The 23,317-nt window shown below is 38.7% G+C and overlaps 3 protein-coding genes across 3 annotated transcripts; 1 reads left to right on the forward strand and 2 right to left on the reverse strand.

Annotated features, from left to right (window-relative positions):
* The first annotated feature begins 4,164 nt into the window (after positions 1-4,164).
* Positions 4,165-6,438, forward strand: LOC133716623 (gibberellin 20 oxidase 1-like). Its single transcript, XM_062143307.1, has 3 exons — positions 4,165-4,682; positions 5,270-5,591; positions 6,136-6,438. Exons 1-3 carry the CDS (start codon positions 4,165-4,167, stop codon positions 6,424-6,426), a joined length of 1,131 nt encoding a protein of 376 aa, XP_061999291.1. The 3' UTR covers positions 6,427-6,438.
* A 347-nt stretch (positions 6,439-6,785) lies between these two features.
* Positions 6,786-11,786, reverse strand: LOC133714971 (polygalacturonate 4-alpha-galacturonosyltransferase). The gene is made up of 11 exons (XM_062141260.1): positions 11,675-11,786; positions 11,373-11,528; positions 10,226-10,260; positions 10,052-10,111; positions 9,800-9,928; positions 9,619-9,682; positions 9,496-9,539; positions 9,032-9,366; positions 8,564-8,921; positions 7,573-8,160; positions 6,786-7,462 (listed from the first exon to the last, which is right to left on the reverse strand). Exons 2-11 carry the CDS (start codon positions 11,497-11,499, stop codon positions 7,187-7,189), a joined length of 2,016 nt encoding a protein of 671 aa, XP_061997244.1. The 5' UTR covers positions 11,500-11,528; positions 11,675-11,786; the 3' UTR covers positions 6,786-7,186.
* Positions 11,787-18,320: 6,534 nt separating this feature from the next.
* On the reverse strand, positions 18,321-22,050 carry LOC133715550 (histone deacetylase complex subunit SAP18). The gene is made up of 6 exons (XM_062142084.1): positions 21,895-22,050; positions 21,750-21,782; positions 20,935-21,045; positions 20,642-20,737; positions 18,702-18,773; positions 18,321-18,622 (listed from the first exon to the last, which is right to left on the reverse strand). The coding sequence occupies exons 1-6, from the start codon at positions 21,973-21,975 to the stop codon at positions 18,590-18,592; spliced, it is 426 nt and encodes a 141-aa protein (XP_061998068.1). The 5' UTR covers positions 21,976-22,050; the 3' UTR covers positions 18,321-18,589.
* Positions 22,051-23,317: the final 1,267 nt, after the last annotated feature.

The raw sequence follows: 23,317 nt of genomic DNA on the forward strand, positions 1-23,317 counted from the left end.
TGTCACAGCTAAGGCTGCAGAGCTCTCCACACCAGTCCTCTCCACCCCACTTCCACTTTCTTTTGCACCATGTCGCAAAAAAATCTGTCAATATAGTCTCGTAACCAGGCATCTTGGCATAGCCAGGGAATAATTGATGTCAATGATCAAATAGCGGTTCCCAAACCTAGCGTCCCTTATAACATAGTTGAAGTGGTTCAATTTCAAACCTCGCTGCAACCCTCTTACAATATCAGTGATAAATAAACTCTGTGGCGGCATCTCTGTATCATCCAAATGCATCATCTTGTAATACTTATCATCAGTCCTCTCGTTGGTAGCGAGATTCAAAACCTGGGAAAACGATAACAAGCCGTCCAAGCTCCCCAATTTCTCTTCTTCTGAGACGTTCGGGAGGGAGTTCCTCTTGACACATTCGTGTCGCTCTCGAGCTCGATTTTGAGCTCCGACACCACCTGCAGCATCGAAATCTGGTTGTGCAAGCGCTCGATGGCCTCCGGCGAGTCGACGAGCCTCGGCGCCATTATCACAGATTTCGAGCAGATAACTCCTGAAAACTCAAACCCTAACCTAGCCTCCTCGGTCGCCGCCGCGATGTGGTAAACTCCTTGTCCAATCAAACCCCGACGAATTCAGAAACTGCGAATCAGATCGCGGCGATTGCAATCGCATTATCAAATTGTGGAGAGAGAGAGAGAGAGAGAGAGAGATTGGTAGGCGTCGAGAAGGGTTCAGACAGGATTGGATAACGAGAGGGCGAGGTCATAGAGCTTGACGGAGGTGATGAGGAGGGAGTCGTGAGATTCGGACCAGGCGACGTCGTAGACGCCGTCGGCGGTATCGAAGGAACCATGGCGGTGAAGTCAGTTGAGAGAGAGAGGGGCGTTAATTATAGTCCGAAAATCTGAAATAGATCGGGCAAGAGAGAGACGATGTAAAGAGGTGACCTTAATTATCATGGGAACATTTGTGTGTCCTGAATTATAATAAGACACTTCAAAATAACCTCTTTTATCATTAGCCCTTTTTTTTTAAATAAAGTGTCCACACTGATGTCTGTGAGTGATTATTTACTCACACAGATTTCTGTAAGTATTTGTTTAGTCACACAGATTTCTGTAATTATTTGTGATCTACACTGTTTTTTGTGAATATTTGTTTACTTACACGGATTTCTGTAAGTATTTATGATTTACACTGATTTCTGTTAGTAATTTTTATTCACATATTTTGTTTCAAAATTCTTTCTGATAAATCTTTTAATTTTGGGGAAAGAAATAAAATTTTTCCAAGTATAAAATTGTTTAATAAATTATATTTTTGTGATTACACACAGATATCTGTGTGTAAAAACTTTGTTACAGATATCTATGAGTATAAAGTTATTTGATAAATTATATTTTTGTGATTATACACGAATATCTATGTGTAAAACTTTGTTACGGATGTCTGTATGTATAAAATTATTTAATAAATTATTTTTTTGTTATTATACACAGATATCTGTATGTAAAAACTTTGTTACAAATGTCTGTAAGTATAAAATTATTTAATAAATTATATTTTTGTTATTATACACAGATATCTATGTGTAAAAACTTTGTTACAGATGTCTGTAAGTATAAAGTTATTTAATAAATTAATTTTTTTATCACACACAGATATCAGTGTGTATAATATTTCTCACATATATCTATATCTATTAAATATTTAGGACACACGGATATCTGTGGAAAACATGGTTTCACACAGATTTCAGTGACAATATTGTCAACATGTGCTCATGTAGGGTCCAATAGATATTTTCACACTGATATCTGTTGTTAAAAACTAAATCCCACAGATTTTTTATCAGTGTGAAAGTCAATAGGTTTAAAATCTGTGTGCAATGACATTTTTGCTGGTAGTGTACCCAACTAAGTTTTTTTTTTTTTTTTTTTGAGACTATTATGTCCTTACCTCTTTGTTACATAGAGAGAGAGAGAGAGAGAGAGAAGCCATAGGAGACTTCGCCGGAATCGGGTCACAGGATTCCGGTCACCGGTGGCCGGATTTCGGCCAACGATCGCCCGAATCCCGTCGCCGGCCGCTTCCTATTGGACTTCTCTGAAAACCTCGTCGGATGTCCCTAAAGAGGTCGTCGGAGATCTTATAGGTCGCCGGAAAAGTTTATTGCCCCTCAATACCTGTATTGTCCCCCAATAGACCTTTATTGGGGGCAATAAAGATTTATGAAATCTCGTCGGAAGTCTCTAAATAGGTTGTCGGAGATCTCATATGGGGCCGGAGAGGTTTATTGCCCCCCAATAGACCTTTCAGTCACCGGAACGAGAACTAATATCACTAAAATTAGACAAATAAAACTTTGATTAAGGAAAAAAAAAGGAGATTACATCAATTTAAAACATTTATTGTCATCCAATAGACTTCTATTGCCCCCCAATAGACCTTTAACAGACCTGTATTACCCCCAATAGACTTTCATTACCCCCAATAAATCTTTTTCTTTCTTTTTTCTTTCCTTCTGCCTCCATTTTACCAAAAAAAAAAACTGATTTGGACACCTAGAAAATGCTCTGGTTACCCACGTCAAGAGCTTAACGTTTCTCGCCGATGCTTTGGAGCTCCGACTTCGAGATCGCCTACCAGGTGTTCAACTCCGGCGACGTAGCTCCGATCGGAGTTCGTCGTCTTCAAGAGTGGATGATGACGGAGTACGTCATGCCGGAGTTCGGATCTTCAGTTCGGGGCAAATGTGTAGTCGAGTGGCTACCAAGTCTGACTCCGAGATCAAATTAGCATCTGAATCTGCAAGTACTTGAAAATTGGTGTGGCTTGGACCTCCAGCACAACATCTCACCGGAAATTTGCCTCAGGTGGGCTCGCTGGTCAAATTTCGCTAGGGAAGGAGAGGTTGATGTCTCTGGCTGCGGGGTTTGAGTTGTCGCCGGCTCTCCGTCGTCCGGTTGCAGAAGAAGGCACCGGTGCAGCTTCTCGTTGTCGCTATCGACAACTTTCGTCGCCGGTGAGAATGTCGTCGACAAAGAAGACTGGAGCGAGAGAGAGAGAGAGAGTGGAAGTAATTGTTTAATTGAGTTGAGGGTAAAATGGTCATTTACTGTTAATTTGGGTAGGTAGGAATAAAAATCTGTTGCTGGGGTAAGTGGGATAATTTTTGCTCAATTCTGTATTTTGGCTCAAGGAGATTTAAGTTTTCTCGGGTCCCAATAGAAAACCTCATTAGTTTCGGGTTTTAATGAAAACTCAACTTCTTTGATGCCCAGACCCGGCCTTAGGCATGTGGTGGACTAGGCTTTTCCCTATGGTCCCAACCAAATGAGCCCCAAACTGAGGAATTTTAAACCTCATTTTAGGAAAATAGAGAAAGCTGCATCCAAGCATCGTGGTCAACAACTCAACACTAAATCACCAACTGAAACGTCATTAAGAAAACAAAACAAAAGGTAGACAGCTAGGTTGCTACGTGCTCTAACCAATTAATATAAGAGATTCGCTATAAATTATTCTATCCACCTGAGAGATGTTGTTCAAAGAATACAGTATCTTGGACATTTGATCCTAAACAGGTTTAGAATCTTAGCTACAGACTAAAAAGAAAACTTTTTAAGAGGCTACATAAATGGTAAAGGATATTAAATGAGGATTTGAATATAAACGTCTATGTGCATGCAGTGTAAATTGTAAAGAAGGAAAGATTATCCAGCACTTTCCGAAGGAAAGTGAGAGAGACCGTGAATGTAATCCACTCAAAGTCTCAAATTAAAAACAAAGCGATCACTTTATCCATACATCCAGCCCCCATTCCCAACCTCATCGATTTCCATCGATTTCCAAGGAAAGATTAACCTCCTGCGTTCCTGTCCTGTATGTATGCGTTGAACATGATTTGTGTTCTCACAACAAACATGTGACATCAACCTGTCATGTATGTGTGTGATTCATGCATCTAACCTGCATGCAATTGATGACATCCCTACACTTGTAAAACACCCTCATGCATGTTCTACAGTTGTAACGTAATCTATGCTCACTTCTCTCCCCCTCGTTTTCTTTAATTACTATAAGCTCTCGATCTGCAGTCTGGCTCCTCTTCACAAACCATCTCTGAGTCTTTCCTGTTTGTAAAACTCAGAACCCTAAACCATGTTGGCCATGCCAGTGCCTGCTCCTGCTGAGCAAACCCTTATGGTTTTCGACTCCCAAGTCATTCAGTACCAATCGAACATCCCTTCCCAATTCATATGGCCGGACCACGAAAAGCCTAGCCCCGACCGCCCGGACCTTCTCGCTCCGGCCATCGACCTCAACGGCTTCCTCAGCGGCGATCCTGCCATCGTCGCGAACTCGATTCGTTCGGTCGACGAGGCCTGCAAGAAGCATGGATTCTTCCTCATTGTGAACCACGGAGTTGAACCGGAGCTCATTGCGAAAGCTCACGAGTACATGGACGTGTTCTTTGAGATGAAGCTCTCGGAGAAGCAAAGGGCTCAGAGGAAGGTTGGTGAGAGCTACGGTTATACTAGTAGCTTCACCGGCAGGTTTAACTCCAAACTTCCATGGAAAGAAACACTTTCTTTCAGGTACTCTGCTGAGAGCCAGAGCTCTACAGTCGTTAAGGACTACTTTGTGAATGTGTTGGGTGAAGATTTCAGAGAAATCGGGTAATAATACACTGTGATTTCACCTCCTACTACTTTGCCTATGGTACTGTGATGACATTCATTCATTTTACATATAATTGGATCGAAATTACGACATTAACAATAAAATTATCACATAAATTTTGTACTGTTTATGTATAACTGAACTAAAGTTATAACCTTGAAAACAAATTTGTTCACAGACATCGGTTATAAATGGAGCAATTACCTAAAATAAAATTAAGATTACACAAAGTATATGACTGATGTTAATTACAATCGATAAAAACAAAATTTTCAGTGAGATCTCATAGATCTTATACTGATGGTCTAAATGATAGATCATTTTCTCAAATTATAGATGTCAAATACAACATCTCTCCGACATTTTTTTTCTTTTTTTAAGATATGTTTCTCTATTTTATTCTATTCTTTCCAATATTTAATTTAGTACATTTTAGTTGATTTACCGAGAAATTCCATATAATTTTCAGCAATACCTAAATTCTTTAGATAGCTCTGCCGATATACCCTTGTTTTTAGACCTTAGTTATCCGAGATATCCAATATTGTGGTCATTGCTTTTACTTATGTGCTGGTCTTTCTAGGAAGTTCTACCAAGAATACTCGGAAGTGATGAACAAACTATCCAATGGGATACTGGAGCTACTGGGACTGAGCCTGGGAGTTGCGCGGGAGTACTTCAAAGAGTTCTACGATGGAAACGATTCGATCATGAGGTTGAACTACTATCCAATGTGCCAAAAACCAGATCTGACACTGGGAACTGGGCCTCACTGTGATCCCACTTCCTTGACAATCCTTCATCAGGATCAAGTAGGGGGGCTTGAAGTGTTTTTGGATGAGAAGTGGCACACCGTTACTCCTGTCCTTGGTTCTTTCGTTGTCAACATTGGTGATACTTTCATGGTAAGTTAACTATATTCATTAATATGTATCGCAATGGAATAGCATGCAGAAGCACTAGTACTAATATCATTGCACCTATACTGCATTCACCTTAACCACTCTAGAGTTATCTATTTAGGTTGGATTTTACAATGCAGTTAGGCATTGGTACTGTTAGTCGTACTTTTTTGTGCAGCAATCAGTATGGATCACTCTTCAAGCTCACTAATTTGTCATACTATATAAAGCACTGAAGACGAGTTTAGCCACATTGGTCGGGTTATTGTTTGGAAGGGCTCAATTAGGTCTATGGACCTTTCTAGATATTGGATGTCACCATCTGGATAGGCTTCGGCAATATTATTAGTAAACTAGTGTCACTTTTCTACTCTCGTCGACTTTAAGCCTCCAAACCATGTCTTGGCCTCTAATTTACACACCTACAGGCTACATCCTTGAGTTGGAGAAAAATAGGGATTCATTAATGTTATTTTTCTTTGTTGGCTGAATTAAATGTTACTTTCTATATGCTAATATATGCTTTCCGCATGATGTGAACTTTCAGGCTCTGTGCAATGGTATTTACAAGAGCTGCTTGCACAGGGCTGTGGTAAACAACAGAACTGTAAGGAAATCTCTTGCTTTCTTTCTCAATCCAAACAAGGACAGAGTAGTGACTCCACCAGCAAGTTTGATCAGTGCTGATAACCCGAGATTGTACCCGGACTTTACTTGGCCTACTCTGCTAGAGTTTACCCAGAAACACTACAGGGCTGACATGAGCACCATTGATGCTTTCTCGGACTGGATTAATGAGCAGAAAGGTGGAGAGGAAAAGAAAGAACAAGGAAACTAGGGAGTCTGTTTAGTGCTTTGGTAGTGTACAAGGGAATAAAGAAATAAAGGGACTCCAGATTATCTAAATTTTAGTTTTCTGTCAATTCAAGCATGAAATGTGGTGGACAAGGCTTGGGCCTATGGTCCCTACCAGATGAGCCCCAAAACTGGGGAATTGGTATTTTTAACCTCATTTTAGGAAATGCCAAAGGCAAACTCTAGGGTACTTTTCACATTTCAGGGCTGAAATATTAAATGATAATATCAAGGATAACAATTAACAAACATAAGATTGAAGGAAAGAAATTAGAGAAAGCTGCATCCAAGCATCATGCTCAACACTCAATCACCAACTGCAACATCATTAAGAAAACAAAACAAAAGGAAGACAGGGCTAGTGCTCTAACCAATTAATATAAGTGATTCGCTACAAATTACACTATCCACGTGAGAGGTATTGTTCAAAGAATACAGCATCTTGGACAATTGATCCTAATCATGTTTCGCATCTTAGCTTCAAACAAAATAAGGTATGAGTTTATTATACAGGTCATTAAGGCAAAGAATTTGTTGCTACCCGGTTCCAATGGGTGACAATCGATGGAATGGAATTGAATGAATTACAAATGGAATAAACAATGGTGGAATGTGGTAAAGAGAAAGCCAATACCTTCTCTAGATTACCACAAATAACCTAAGTGACTTGTCAGATGAAGATACCAAGGAGCAGGTGAACGAGACAGAGTATCCACTATTTACGTAAATCCCCATTTTCAGATTCATTCACTTAGCTTGCAGCTGCGAAGATAGGGATGGTCATACTTGATGTACTTTGTCCAGTATCCTCGGTACTTTGTCATCGCCAACTCCAGCCATGGTTTCATGTTACCATTATAGTGTACAACAGCTGCGTTCTCAATCTCGTTCCTATCAAGACTTGGATTATAGCCCAAACCAAGCACATGCCATGACTTCTGCAATGGATGTGTCAACCCGTAAAATGTGATTAGCCCTGGAGGTAGTGTTCCAAGTTTCCACAGTGTCCTCTCTTCATTCTAAAACCACAACACATATGGAAAGAAATAGCTATGGTCAATTTTAAAAGGAACTAACCAATGTAAGAGAATAAAACATTAAGGAGAAATGCGAGGTTCCAGACACTCACCATGTTCTGCCACTTGTGATAGATACCAGTTATATCTTTCTTTTTCCACTCCTTCAGATCAAACATGTTCATTCCATACGCCCATCCACATGCATTTGGATCAAAGTTTCTTGCAATATGGGGATTTGAAAAGTTTAGGTACTTATCAAAACGATGGAAGCTCTCACCACAGGTCTCTACTGCACCATTCACTTTTCCATGTAGATCCACTGCCCACAATCCAGTTAAGTCTTTCTGGACAACAATGTCATCATCAAGAAACAAGATCTTATCCAACTTGGGATAAACCTGCGGAAGATAGAACCTCAAATGATTAAGCATTGAGAGATACTTTGGGTTGCGGTACTTCAGATTAGAAGCCCCAGATGAGAGAGTGGTAGGATGGTCAGCCTTGAAATAATAGTTTTTCATTGCAGCAGACTCAAGTTGCCGCAGAACTGGGCAGTATGATGAGTTAAGCCACTTAAACTCATCAACATTTTCAACATGAATTGTTGCCTTTCCAGGAGGATTCAATAAGAACCACATATTCATGGCTCCAAAGTTAAGCTTATCAGTAACAAGATGGAATACATGTTTTGAAGGATCCTGCAATCACCAAAAAAGCATACAAGTAAACAAACTATCAGGCCAAAAAAAAAAAAGTAAGAATAAGGAAAGCAGCCTGCATAGAGTAAGAAAATTGTCAAATAGATCACATGATGGCATGAGCCTCAGGCCCTAGCTCAATATAAAAGTTCTTTTCAGTTTTTAAAATTTCTTAATCTGAGGTCCACCAAAGATGGGCCCTGCTTGAGAAAAAATATACAAAAGACCTTCATGATAAAACATCAAGCCAATAGATGTCAAGATGTCTTCCTTTAAAAGATTTAGAAACTGGTGACAATAAAGCATTGTTTGCATACTGTTTTTTTTTTTTTTTTTATTTGTTCACAAGACACAAATGCATGCACAATTAGACAGCAGTATAGAATATGATAGTTCAGATTACCTTGGCATTCTTGACAGTAGAGTTGACAACGACCGATGCAGCCAAGACATTGTCAGAGAAGAGAGCGTAATGATAAAGACTAGGATTTTCCAAGTTCTCACTTCTAGGGAATTTTCTCTTCTCCATAGGAAGGAGGTAATAATCTATGGTTAGGCGCATAGACAAGCAGTGGATTCCATTTGGTATGGTCTTGGCAGCTAACTGACTAAGGAATGTGCTCTGCTTTTTCAAGCTCCGCACTTGTTCATCTGCAGACTGAAGCATTGCTCTCAGCTTTCCAGTGACCAGGTTACAATCATACAGTTGCTCTCTCGACTTTGAAAGAACTTGGCCCATAGCTTTTATTCTCTCCGGTGCACTACAAGTGAATCAGCCATAAAAAAAAAGTAAGAAGTGTCATAATAATCACTAATTCACTATATCTAAAATAAGATGCAGATATATGATACATAGTCAAGAACATGGTACCTTTTAGGTAAATCTGCGTCAGCAGTTGTCTCTCCCAATGCACGCTGAGATTCTCTTAGTCGAGTCTGTAGTTGCGCATACAGATCAGGCTTGTTCTTCATCTTCGCAATACTTAAGTAAACCCTTGCCATTATGATTTGGTCCCGCATCAAGCGCACTGTTGAGTCGGAGTTTTCATTCTCGTTTTCTTTCCTCCAAATGCTGTATTTTCCAAGAACTGCCGAGTCAACTGATTTGGAGCGTTCAATGGCTGCACTTTCAAGTTTTACAATTGATTCATCATCGTGTTGTGTCAACTCAGTTGCACGGCTTGCACGTCTGCTCTCTCTTAATTGCTGCAGAATTGCTTACAATGCAAAAATTAGAATTTAACCAATACTGCAGTAATACAAAATTACAGACCCCAAATAGACATAACACTGCAGTAACACAGAACACGGAACATAGGTAAGTATGACAATTACCCTTCGGGCTAGTTTTGCAGGATCAAGAGGTTGAGCAAGATTATCTGCAAAGAACAATAAAATCAAAAAGAATGTAGAAGTGTTTCACAGCCATAAGCAAATGCTATCGGAACATATTACCACCTGAAGCATCATCCACTTTAACCCTAGATGTCTCTTGTTTTGCATCTACAGCTGTCAAATTTATCTTTGCACATACAAAACAAAACAAAACAGAAGCAATCAGCAGCTACAAATTGATGATATCTTTCCAGCATAAGAAATAGTCAAAATTCCAAGGAGAAAGTATAATACAAATACTAACCTCAGGATCTGTTGCAGCGGATGTCTTTTCCCCAATGACTTTCCACGAAGCTGACAAATTGGTTTTTCTGAAGAAATCAAGGCTCAAAGGCCCCATGTCATTTGTGCTGGCTGCAATCACATCAATGACCTAATATGTTGATTCAATCAGAATGCTGGTTAGGGAGAACACTCAACAAAATAGGAAAAATACCACCATTTCTATGAACTCAGAAATGAGTATAACACATAAATTTAGTAGAGTTGCACTTGCCTCTTTTGAGAAAAGAGATTTGGCATGTTGCAGCACCACTCGTTCCCTCCAATCCAAATTCTGCACCAGGAACATGGTTCTCAAAACGGTTTTGTAATTTTATTTTACTTTATTGTAGAAACCAGTATGCAAACAAGATTTGAGGCAGAAATCAATGCAAGCATGAAGCCATACCTTTTCACCAGGACCAGATAATATCTCATTTGGATCTGCACAAATAGCAATAATCAGTAATAGTCAAGACCGGAGAGACTTGCATAAACATGTGACTTGCACAGAAAACAAACTACAAATAACAACCATTGATTAGTATTAAAAGGAAACAAATGAATATGCCATTGGATTGACATTTAGGAAACTTTTCATAATTCCAACATTAGCTAACCCAAGTATACAATAAAGTACACAAGATATAAACCAACATCTCTTCAACAAGACTTCTACAGGATTACCAGCCCCGTCAATCAATCATGAATTTTAAGCTCAAATACAGACCACCTACAAGGTGCAAATGGGCAACTTATACAACTAAAATCTTGCGTAAGCTTCTGAGGAAACTTAAAATCATGATAAATAAGAGCCATCTATAAACTCATTCTAACATTTTCACTTGCACTGAGGTTTGGCTCAAGAATCCAATACCTCCACTCTCTCAGCCACTATAAAGTGGTAAAAATAGTGGATTACGACTAAACTGCAATCAAACAATATCACATTATTACAGTAACAGCGATGGCACATGCAACATTCACAATCGTAATTGTTCTCGACCACATCTGTATCAAAACACCACTGTGGTTGATCTGCTAATATATAGGAGCAACCAGGCTAAGACCATAAAAAGTAACGAATTTGACTCGAATTTCATTCAGGTAGGATATCTTCTAATATATCACCAAAATCTGCTTAAAAATAGACCATCTAGGTACCGGGACAAAGCTAAGCTCTCCATCCTAATACTGCAAGACACACTCATACACTCACTATCTTAAAACACCAAAAAAAAACACTTGCAAACTCTGAAACAAATGTGCATTCCTCACAGCTCAAAAAGCCCTAACAGTAGGAATATGAAAATAGCATTTCGGATTTTCGGATCAGTAATTGTATCAGCAGGACGTCAAATTTTCACTTTTTCTGCTTCTCTGAAGCAAAGAAGAGAGCAATTGCAAGCAAGTAAAGTAATTTTTTTCCTGGAACTGCAGAGCCAAAAAGCGAAACCTAATTGAGATCCGCAAACCTAAACATTTGCCTACACATAAATACACACAATTTCCTCAACGGAATTCGATAATAAATTGAAAGGGAGGCGAGGACCAACCGGAGGTGTAGAGGCCACGGCCGACGAAGAAAATCAAGGGAACGAGAAGCAGGACGAATATAAAAACCGCAATAGGGAATCGAGATCCGGCGGCTCGGTTCCGGTGGAGCCCGCGCTTCACCGCCATTGCCAATCGACACCTGGAATTTCAATCAGCTTCAATAGAAAGAAGAAAGAGAGTCAGAGATTCATTATCAGAGAGAGAAAGAGGGATCTATTGGCTAGAGCGATGTGGAGGTCGGAGGAGAATGAGAATCCATCGGAAAAGTGGAGGAGAGTGAGTTGAGGAGTGTGATTTTTACCTCCGATTTTTGGTTTTCTTCCGTCGTCTGAGTCTGTCTCTGTCTCTTTCTTCCTCTTCTTTCTCTCTGGCCCGACCCAACTCATAGTTAATCATTTTGTATTTTGTCTCTGCACTAGAAATTAATAATTGATTTTTTTTTTTCAATTTTTCTATTTTCAGTTGTTTTTTTTTTTTCTATTATTTTGCATTTCGTCTTTTATAGTGCCGCCTCGGGCTTGCACTTTGTTCTCTCCGGCGGCGCCCGGACGTCGGAGATAGCCTATGGCCTCACCGCTGTCATAGGGTTTGCTGCCGGACGGGAAATCTACTGTCCATAGGGCTGTTGAAGGGCTTTGCTCGAGTTTTGGTCAGGGAGTTCGGCTGGGATGGTGGTGAAGGGTGGATCGCGCATACAGTCGGGTTTATCGATCCCCGCGGCTGGGTTTTGTTGGATCGGTGGTGCCATTCGTTGGCGGCGTGCGATTGCGGCGCTTGGCTCAGGATCGGTTGTTCTGGTTTGATGCAGGTCGCGGCGGCGGCGTGAACTCAGGATGGCTTCCATCGCCGGGCTGGTTTGTTCTGTGCTGCTGCAGGTCAGTGAGGGCGGCTTGGTCGCGGCTGTGGTGAGGCAGATCGGGAACATGCAGGTCGGGCGATGTGGATCGGCTGGAGCTTGGCCGGATGGTGACGTACGACGGGGTTGTGAAGGCAGGTGGACTGGACCGAACCATCTTGACGGGTCTGGAGCAAATTTCCCTTTGGTGGACTACCCCTGTTGGGCCGCGAACTGTTGGGCTAGGGTTTTGCCCTAGTCCATTGCTATTTGGGCTAGGGTTTAGGCCCTTGGCCCAACCCTATGTTTTTTAGCTTTTTTGTCTAATTACACTAAGTTCCCTTGTTTTTGGAACCTAAAAACCCTATGTGGTTGGGGCCTACATTCTATGTTTCCATTTATCCATAGTTTCTAGGCTCACTTTAAATGAGCGGTTAGTTCGAATATAGGTGGTCTATTCTCTATGTATCACAGTAGTTCTGCTACAACTTCTTGATCTGTCTAGTTGAAGGCAGCAGAAGGATATGTAATGGTCATCTTGACATGCGTCAATGAAATCCACATTCCCTTCAAAAAAAAAAAAATATGGCGCAAATTTGAAAAATGGCTAAACAACTCGTCATCATATATCGGTGTGCTTCCCATCGGCGATGAAAAGACGAGACAACGTAAACGAGGAGAGCTTCTTAGGTATGGCTTGCTCTGTACGACCGTTCTCTGATAATAAAGTGTGTTAGTGTGGGTAGTTCACAGTTCACACGTCATTGTGATGAGTGATGACAGCTCAAAGAAATTCGAAATGAGATGAGAATCAAGGCTAGTGTGGAAAAGAGGGGCTCAAAGAGAGTAGAAGCATTTTCGTACATGCGGAGCGTATTTTCATATTTATGGTAAATTTAATCGAAAATCTGTCCAACTAGAAATATTTTTATAAAAATGTGAATCGCATCACCATGGTAAATTGGTTTGGGTGAACAAGAAAATGTCATAATTCATGTGCTTTGGATGATTTTAAAACAATATCATATTGAATTCCACAATGAAGTTGTAGTGGAATATCCATTTTCATTGAATTTTACTCCACACAATGACATAAATCATGGTTTTCATCTAATTGTCATTCCTTGTTTCTTTTTCTTTTTTTTTTAAAAAAGGAGTTTGGAACCCGTCAAGTTGGAAGGCTCATTCCCACGTCTATATTATTATTTAGGGCTAAATACTAGTTAGTACCCTGTGGTTTAGGTCCAAAATCAATTCAGTCCCTGGACTTCTAATTTCATCAAAAACACCCCTGCACTTTCAATTTTGATCTAATAGGTCCAATTCGTTAATATTCTGTTATGGGTTCAAGTTATAGTTGGATTATTTGTTGAAAAACTATTTATTTTTAATAGTAGGACTCACTCCTAAATTGACTATGTAGACCACCTCGACACCACATCATAAAACATAGGCCATATATGAGGCACATTAACAAGTTAAATAACTCAATTGTCGGAAAACTAACAAATTGGACCTATTAGATCAAAATTGAAAGTGCAGGGGTGTTTTTGATAAAATTAGAAGTTCAGGGACTGAATTGATTTTGGACCTAAACAACAGGGTAGTAATTTGTATTTAGCCCTATTATTTATTTCATAACATCGCATAGGGGGGACATAACACATGTACCCCTAGCGCTCCTATTAATATTACAATAATCCTGATAGAGAACATCCTGTAAAAAAACAGGCGCCTCCTCTAAAGAAAGATCAATAACATGACCTAAACTAGCAAAGTGGGCAAATCTATCCGCCACACTATTTGCTTCTCTATAGATATGTCAAATTACAATAACATCAAACTCACTTAAATATTCCTTGCAGTCATCTGTAATCCGACTAACCTCAGAATAATCCACTCCTTGGCAATTGAGAGCAGCAACCAAAACGGAGGAATCACATTCTAGTTCAATTTCCTTCCCACCCTTGGTGGATAGCCAAAAGTAAACCCGCTCTACAAGCCTCAGCCTCACAATGCAAGGCAGAGCTAACATGAGGCAAGAAGCTCGACCAAGCCCCAGCAAAAGAGCCAAACTCATCCCGAACTATCGCACCAACTCCCCCACTTTGGGACTCCCTCTTGAAAGCCCCATCAATGTTTATCTTCAGCCTACCTCGATCGAGGTGGGACCACCCACTTAATTGCCTCTCTATCTTCTTCCTCCCTTGGTAGAGTCATTAAGAGGGTGGAGTCTATGATACTCATGCAATAAGTTTAATGACCAGGTCGGTGCATGCATGGGCATGAACACACCACCATTCCAAACCAAGTTGTTCCTTTCTACCCAAACAGTCCATAAAGCCATAAAGAACATATCAAGCTGAGAGGTTAGAGCATCTCCAACAGATTCTGCATTTCCTCATTTTTCTCTATTTTAGAGAAAATTGGGTCATTTTTAACTCCAACAGCTTCCCTAAACCTTCCTCTAAAATAGGGATTTTGAGGAGAGAGAAGATTACATTCCCTAAATCTACAGCAAACGCTAAAAATATAGCGATAGAAAAGTTCATAAATGTTTCACGTGCTCCCCTCTCCCAACGACTCAAATGGTTCAACTTTGACTGAAGCTCAACAGAGAAAGAAGATGGCGTCGCCGGTGAGTTGCCTCCTCCACCTCCGTTCGGTTCGATTCATTCCAATTTTGTACTTGTTTTCGTCTTTTCCACGCTCGTTTGTTTTGATTGATCAAGGAATTTGAAATTTTTGAGTTCTTGAGTCCTAGATTGTTCTTTAATGGTTAGGAATGCTTTGTCAATTATGGTAATAATTATCTGAAGGCGTTTGAATGCTCTCCCACTTTTGGTGGTCATTGTTTATTGTGTATGTTACAGGGGTGGCAATCTCCGTGGTGAAAACTTTCAAATTGATTTTCAGGTTTTCGTTTTTCATATTATGAAGTCTGGATAAAACTACACCTATGTATAATTTGTTGTTTCGGTGATGTCTAGATAAGTGTTTCTGTTGTAAAGCATGTCATGCATTCATAATGCCCCTTTGGTTAATGATAAAATGCCTCAAAGAGAAGGATGAATTTTCAAGCTTGTCTGCAAGTCTGCAACTCATTTTAAAACAATGGAACCCAACGCCCAGAAAGCATAATACATTTTCCATGTATCTTCTTATTCTAGTGTAGTGGTGACCCAATACACATGTAAAGTTCAGTCTAGGGATGAAGGAATGAATTGGTGAGCTTGGCTTGATTCTCTCTGGGTCTCAGTTAGGCATTGAAAAAGTTTCCATTCTCCTTTTCACTTTTTGTTTTTTACTTTTTACAAATATGAAATATCATCATATGATATCATACCCTCTGGAACATGGAACAATGGGTTGTCAATTAGGCTAAGTGTTAGACCTAATATGTACAGATAATAGGAGTCATTAGTTAGTTGATTACAGTGAACCATATATAGTATTGAGTAGTGGTTTGGTAGATAGGTTTGAACTGAAGGACCTAGATATTTTTCCTTTGTTCTACCCTTTTTTTTTCCTTTTCACATTTTTCCTATCACATTTAGAACAACGAGTTGTGTTCTTGTCATAGAGGATGCAATATGAGACCAACGGTAGACAAATTCTTTCCTAGTGAGAAACTCTTGTATATAACCCCTTGTAGATAACATACACTATAAAATTGAATCGTGTGGAAAAAGGTTTTGTATACAAAGGTGGTGGTAGGTACAATTATTTATCCTAGACCGAAAGATTATGCACATACACATGTATGCAGTATGCCATCAATCTAAGATATAATTTGGGATTTTCCTTGGGAGATATCAAGTAGGAATTGCTTGCTCTGCCCCTGTTCCTAGTGCGCACTAAGCTAGACTTCTGTAGGGGTTATGATTGAAGCTTATACAAGCCTAAGTACCTAGCTATTCACCACCATTTAGTTTCTATATGTTGTATTCTTGATCCTACATCTTCATAGAATTATATTGTGTACGTAATACAACAGTTTCTGCATCAAGGTGTATGTTATTCCATGCATCTTGTTCTTTATTTAATAATAAACAAATCTGGACGAAAAGAAACGTTATAACCAACTACGTACTGCAAGCTCCTTGCATCATCATAGATAGCCAAAGCTTTAGAAATATATCAAGTTCCTTGCATCATCATATATAGGAAATTACTTATCCTAAATATCTGTATGTTGTCAAGTTGTCATATTTAATTAACCATTGATCAAGCAAATGGGTTTTTCACAGCTTGTACCTTTGACAACAAGGAACATAATTTGATCAATTTCTTGCTTTACTGTTTTTTGGATTAATCTCTTGCTTACAGCAGATCAATAATTTGATCAATTTCTTGCTTTACTGTTTTTGGATTAAAAACACATTAATTTAGTACACTTTGATCGACTTGATGCACAGATAGTTGATGATCATTTGAAATAGGTTGTCTATGCATGTATGCATGTCCCATTGTTTTCTTTCTTCATTGACCAGCAGCAAATCTGGTTGCAAGTCCCATTGTTCTCTTTCTTCAATATTCACAGCTTATACCATTGATATTGTACTTAATGTGTGTCTTTGCATTGTTTAATTTTATGAGTACTTTTCTCATATAGATGGATTACTAGCCTTTACCTTGTTTAATTTTTTCAGATGGCTTCGATGCCATTGAATTTCACTAACCTCCTTAACAACGAATCAGCCCTCAGTGACCTTAATGAACCACACGATTTCCCGGCGAGTTAGTATCAGTCCAATGGTTCTACTTATGCTCATTCAGCATATGAAGATTGCACTTATGAAGAGACTCCTACAAATGAAGTTTACACTTACGAAGAGACACCACGTGCACCTAGCAGCAAGAAAGCACAAAGACAAGCCAACTTCACAATCGAAGAAGACAAACTTCTTGTATCTGCAGGGCTCAATATTGGTTTAGACCCGGTGAAAGGAGCCGTTAGAAATGGCCGTTGTAAACTAGCCGTTGTAAACTAGCCGTTATTTTAGATTTGTTTTAAATGTAGAATATTTTATTATTTGTAATAAATGCAGAAATCTATAAAATAGGGAAGCTGTTGGAGTTAGAGCAGAAAAATTATGGAGATTTTAATTTTTGCTTCCCTATAATACAAAAATTATAAGGAAGCTGTTGGAGTTGCTCTAAGTAAATCAATCATATCAAAAAACCAACCTGGAAGAGATAACGCCTGATGGTTGCGGGCTCGCAATCCCAGTGTTGTATAAAGCCAAAAACACGCAATCATGCACATTACAACTTTAAATAGGTGAAGCTCAGTTTCGATTTCTCCCTTGCAGAAAGGACAAACCTGGTCTGGGAGTACCACTCTCTTCACGCCCAAGGCAGACTTTGTGGATAAAATGCCACGGACCAGCCTCCACATGAAGGCCCGGACCTTAGGCCAAATTTTCTTCCAATACACGCACCCTCATGTCAATGTTATTCGAAGAAGTGGAAGCTTGATGAATTTCAGAACCCAATCGCCGTGCAACATGATATCCACTCTTTGACACTATATTACCCGTGTTTATCATAATGCCAAATCACTCTGTCAACAGGATATTTCGTATACTAAGAGGTATCTTGCAGATCAATTTTGCACCTCTTCACGAGTGAAAAGCGCTTCCAACAAATCAATGATCCATTCATTTCTGTCAGCAGCAATCAAGTCCGATACCCTCAATGACTCCAGACCCTCCACTGCTCTAAAGATAGGTCGAAAGGTATTAGGACGTGGAACCCAAGCATCATTCCACACCGAAATATTCTGCCCAGATCCAACTTGGTACCTTACCCCATTTTCTAACACTGTTTTTCCTTTCACCAAGCTTTTCCAAGTATAAGAGTCACTAGGATCGGCTGTAGCATGCAAGAAATCTGTGGTAGGAAAATACTTCGCTTTTAACGTTCTTGCCAAGAGAGAGTCCGGAAACTGAACAACCCGCCTCCCTAGCTTGTTTCTAAATCTTCATATTGTTATCTCACCTTTCTTTTCCCAATAAATAACTACATACCTACTTAAAGGATAAATACTCAACAATTAACAAAACATCAGACCTATAATATAGTCAAAGCTTCAAAAATACACTCATCATTTATTAAAAAAATATATTTTTATTAAATTTAAATAACTTGTGGTTACAAGACTCACACAGACACTGGGGAAATCCAAGAACATTAGCTTATACTCTAACCCTAAGAAACAAAAAAGCAAAGTACAATGTACAATGTACACCCAACTAGTTGAAACAAAGTAGAAATCTAAACAACCCTTCTCCATGGTTTAGCATACATATATTCCTTAAACTCCCAAGGATTTCCAATCTGCTAAACCATAGAACCAGACGACGGCAAAGAGATTGTCTACATAATTGCCACGTCCAAGTAGTCTCCGATCTGCATATCAGAGAACATCAGCCAGGAACATGAAATATCATCAGATATATAAAGCTACAAAAAAGAACATCATATCTACCTCAAAGCCAAGCTCAGCCAAAGTCTTGCCATCATCGAGTCTTCCATTTCCAAAAGAAAAGGTTTGCCCCACCTTCATGAAGCAATGGAATCCAGTCAAATCAGAACCCCATCAGGAATCTAATTTGTGCATCATTTTACAAGGAATATGTGCAACCACATTTACTAGATTATCTATGGTGATTAAATCTTAGACCAGAGCTGTCAAGTCACAACTTGGCCCTGATCTTTTTGAGTCAGTCTCCAAAATTTAAATCAACCAACCAAATCCAATTTTAAACCGAGAAAACTTCAAACATACCGAACCAACTAGGAGTATAAAAATGTATGCAGTTTTTTTTTTTTTGCAATTAAGCTTATTTATGAAACAATAAGTACCAAATGAAGATAACAACACTATCCACAAATAAGCCACACAATCATCCAACAGAAATTACAAAATTCATGCAGAAATTGTAGAGGCACTCAAGTCAGATATTGACTTGGACGAGATTGCAGCAGAGTCAGGATATTAACAATACCCTTGCATTGCATAAGCATAATAGTTAATCACATGTTAGAAGAACCTTCACCATTGGAGAAAGAGGCCTATCAAATTCTCAAGTGGTGGACATGCCTAACTTTCTTTCTGCATTAGTAGAGTGCTTATTAATTTAGAATAGAACCTTTCCATTTCTGGATTTCTATCTTTTGGAATTGTTACCCGCATCTTGTCTCGTTTGCTTTTGGCTATTTGGGGGCAGCTATTGAATGAAGTATTTCCACTTCCTTTGACTTCATTTACTTCTTCTGCTTCAAATCACTAACTATACACCTTAACTGTTTAGCACTTTCATCCCAAGTGTTCCAGATATCTGGTTGTGTTAACTATTCTTTCTGTTTATTCATTATAACCGAATTATGAAACCTTTTAAAAAAAAATGCCCTAATCTAGTGGATGGCTCCTATGCAAGAATCATTTACTATGCTAAAGATTCTAAAGCAAACAAGGAATGTTAGGGAGTTTAAGTGGTCATTAACTCCAAGATACACAGTTCCCAAATAGTCACAAAAAGAAACCCTCTCACAACACAACAAATAACAATTGTTGGTCAATCCTTAGATTACATATAAATAAATAAATAAATATATATATATATATATAAGTTTGCTCAGGTGCGGATTTCCAGTTTTGACCCACTTTCCGATCACATTTTTACATCTTAGCCGTTCAGTTTTTAGATCCTAATGTATAGATCATCTCTACAAAATTTCAGCCAATTTGATGATCGTTAAGGCATCCAAAATTGCAATTTACACGAACGGACCGAATCTGTTGAACCGGAACCGTTCGTATTTATAATGGTAAATTGCAGTTTTGGATGCCTTAACGATCACCAAATTGGCTGAAATTTTGTAGAGGTGATCTATACATTATGACCTAAAAACTGAACGGCTAAGATGTGAAAATGTGATCGGAAAGTGGATCAAAACCAGAAATCCGCACCTAAGCAAAAAGTGCGGACGTCCGCACCGGAGAAGTGCTGTATATATATATATATATATATATATATATATATATATATAATAGGAAAAGGCTGTGGTATGTTAATATATCTCATACATCAACTATTTTTACCACTTTGAGGACTCATTTTACCACTTTAAGGAATCATTTTACCACTTGAGGACTCATGTGGTAATCTGAAAATTTACCACTTTAAGGACTCATGTTATCACTTTGAGAACTAATATTACTATTTTGATGACTCATTTTACCGCTTTAAGACAATTGTATGCATGTCATACGTTAACACATTGTAGAATTCCCCATGTGTGATATAAGTCTGTGTGTGTCTGGATAGAGAGAGAGAGAGAGAGAGAGAGAGAGAGAGAGAGAGAGAGAGAGAATAAATGAATGAATGAAAAGAAAAGACATAAGAAAGAGGAAGGATAACTAACCTCTCTAACGACGAAACGGCCACGTTTATCTGGATATACAAAAGCAAAGGACAGTTTTGCATTCCTCCGTCTTGCTGTGGGGGCAACCTCTTTGACCTAAAAAAGAATCACAATCAATTACGAAATTATTAAAATAAAAACAGATTCAGCAAAGCATGATATGGGGAAGAACTATCCTCACCGTGGGTAAATTATGCAAGTAACTGCAGGCATGAATATACCCACAAGGCCACAAAGAAATATACAACAACAAACCAACACACACATCAGAGAGAGATAGAGAGAGGGTCTACCAGATCAGTTAACTCACGAAGTGAAGCATCCTTCCATGTATAAATTTGAACCTCATCCTTCGGCTCCTTGCCTCTCACTGCAAAATCATCATTGACATGATGGCTTCCAGCCTATTAAACATTGAAAAAGGAAATTATAACTATGAGCATAACTTGCAAATGTGACTCAGACAACTAAGAACTAGATCTACACTAAGCAGATATGACCCTTTTGTCAGGATTAAACAAGAGAACAAATATCCTAATTTGAGAAAATCATACACCACTTTCCGTATTTTGCTTCTATCAGGTCATGCAACTTTCTTATCATATATAGCTTGTTTAAGTTTCAAAATGATGCCACCTTGACTGTGGCAGTTGAGTACTCGGACATATGGTATACATATTCGAACAAAATACAAATACGAGCTCAATGCAAGAATTCACAATAAAGAGGAACCTATAATATGTCCACAACTTAATTTTAAATAACAAATATTCAATCATAGAAAGCACTCGGCAGAACTCCACAAGGCCATGCAACGAAAATGCTAGTAAAGAATATATAACAAAGGCTAGCGCAGCACATAATATCCTAATCCCAACATTGTAGCGATCATTAGGGAGAAAATTCCCTTATGAGTTTCACAAAGGCTTGCTCAAAAGTTGAGCGCCCATTACAACAATAATGTCTTCACTTGTTTAAGTGAAGAGCTACTGCTAAATCTATTTCTCATTCCTCAACAGAAAATACACCACCGATCAAATTCAAGCTTAAACTTCGAATTCCATAGAAACCCAGAAGAAAACTCAGGCACGGGTATTGGGTAATATACCTTAGTGAAAACTCGAAGCAATAAGGGGCAAGTCTGCAATTCAACAACCACCCAAAAATCACCAACAGTAAAAGAAAAAACAACAAATCAAGCAAAACAGAAAGAAAAATATCAAACAGGCAAGAGATAAAAACGAAGAGGGAACCTTTTCGCGATCGACAGGGCCAAATCGAGGGCGGGGAGGCGGTGGTAATCCTCTCTTCGGTGGTTGGGCTACTCCGGCCATCTCTTCTCACTTCTCAGAGCTTCTGCTTCTCTTCTTCTTAGTTCGTTGAGTCTGTTTTGTGCCTTGTTATTTGTTTTGGGCTTAGCAATTTAAATTGGATTCTAAACTCAAAAGAGTTGTCGGCCCAAACGTTAATGTTTTTTTTTCTTCATTAGTTGCCTCGGTGGATATTGTTCGAATCAGGAAATTATAACATGGTCTCGGATCATAGTACACGTGGTGGTCCGGAGTGATATTATTGGCCCATATGACTTGTAGTGATTTCTAAATGGTCTTTTAAATTAATTTTTTTTTTTCACCTCCATGCATGATCCCCACCACATTCGAGTGATATTATTGGTTGAAACCATCACATGGCAGTGCCACATGGTATTTTGGGACCACAAAATAATTCCTCTGTGCGAATCATAGGGTAGTAATGTAGTGTTTGTTTGTATTAGGACTTTTCATTTTTTTTCTTTTTTCTTTTTTTTAAAAAAAAAAAAACAAATGCACTCTTTAATCGATCATTAAATGGGGTGTTGTTCTTTGTTAGAGATTTCTTTCTCGACTTTGTCTTTAGATATTTATGTTTGTCTCGGTGCCATAGACCTTGGTGACGGGAATACAAATTATTGATCAATTTTTTTTTTTTTTTTGCCCCTTTAACCAAAAAAAAAAAAAAAAAGTCTGGTGCCCCTAATTTTATTTAGGGGCCTCGACTCTTTAGCAATGTTAGTAATTTTTTAGTCAAATTTTAGCCAAAGTAGCTAAAAAATCAATTTCGCTAACCACTTTAGAAATACGTCTGCATCAGTGGTCTATATTTTAACTAGTTTTGAATTTTTATTTATTTTTTAATAAGGATTAAATAGTTTAAATATATTTATAAATTACATAAAATAACTCAAAATGAATGTTTTAAATTATAGAGAGTCTCATCTCCTTCTCAATAGCTCTCTGTATTTAGGAGCAAGATAGCTAAAAATTATAATAGAGAGTCACTTAGGAGTCTGGTGTAGCTGCTAAAATAAATAAAAAGCTAAGCATGTTCTCTAAAACAGCTACCTCATACCAGCTCAAATCTGCCCAGACCATGGGACTTCAATCCAAACTGTCGGATGACCTGATTCTGCTCCACTCCGGCATGATCAACAAGCGCTCGACGCTGACGACCTAGACCCTCCATCAGCCCAAGTCTCGATCAGCCCTACCACCAGTTTTCTTCTACTCAGACCACCAAAATTTGACCAACAACTCTCTCTCTCTCTCTCTCTCACATTTTTGTCATTTTTTTTCTTTTGCTTAGGCTATTCTCATATTAATTAGTTAACTTCTTTATCATACAATTTGCTGAAACATT

This window comes from Rosa rugosa, chromosome 6 (genome assembly GCF_958449725.1).
Source record: "Rosa rugosa chromosome 6, drRosRugo1.1, whole genome shotgun sequence".
Lineage (NCBI taxonomy): Eukaryota > Viridiplantae > Streptophyta > Magnoliopsida > Rosales > Rosaceae > Rosa > Rosa rugosa.

Bases quoted from the DNA above. Each gene is read 5' to 3' on its own strand.
- LOC133716623 (XM_062143307.1), top strand. From the start codon at position 4,165: ATGTTGGCCATGCCAGTGCCTGCTCCTGCTGAGCAAACCCTTATGGTT. The intron at 4,683-5,269 runs GTAATAATACAC...TGGTCTTTCTAG, and splicing joins GAAGATTTCAGAGAAATCGG to GAAGTTCTACCAAGAATACT. The intron at 5,592-6,135 runs GTAAGTTAACTA...GTGAACTTTCAG, and splicing joins ACATTGGTGATACTTTCATG to GCTCTGTGCAATGGTATTTA.
- LOC133714971 (XM_062141260.1), bottom strand. From the start codon at position 11,499: ATGGCGGTGAAGCGCGGGCTCCACCGGAACCGAGCCGCCGGATCTCGA. The intron at 9,540-9,618 runs GTGGTAATATGT...TGTTCTTTGCAG, and splicing joins TAAAGTGGATGATGCTTCAG to ATAATCTTGCTCAACCTCTT. The intron at 9,367-9,495 runs GTAATTGTCATA...GCAATTCTGCAG, and splicing joins CTGCAAAACTAGCCCGAAGG to CAATTAAGAGAGAGCAGACG.
- LOC133715550 (XM_062142084.1), bottom strand. From the start codon at position 21,975: ATGGCCGGAGTAGCCCAACCACCGAAGAGAGGATTACCACCGCCTCCC. The intron at 21,046-21,749 runs GTATATTACCCA...AATGTTTAATAG, and splicing joins TGCTTCGAGTTTTCACTAAG to GCTGGAAGCCATCATGTCAA. The intron at 20,738-20,934 runs GTAGACCCTCTC...ATTCTTTTTTAG, and splicing joins TTCGTGAGTTAACTGATCTG to GTCAAAGAGGTTGCCCCCAC.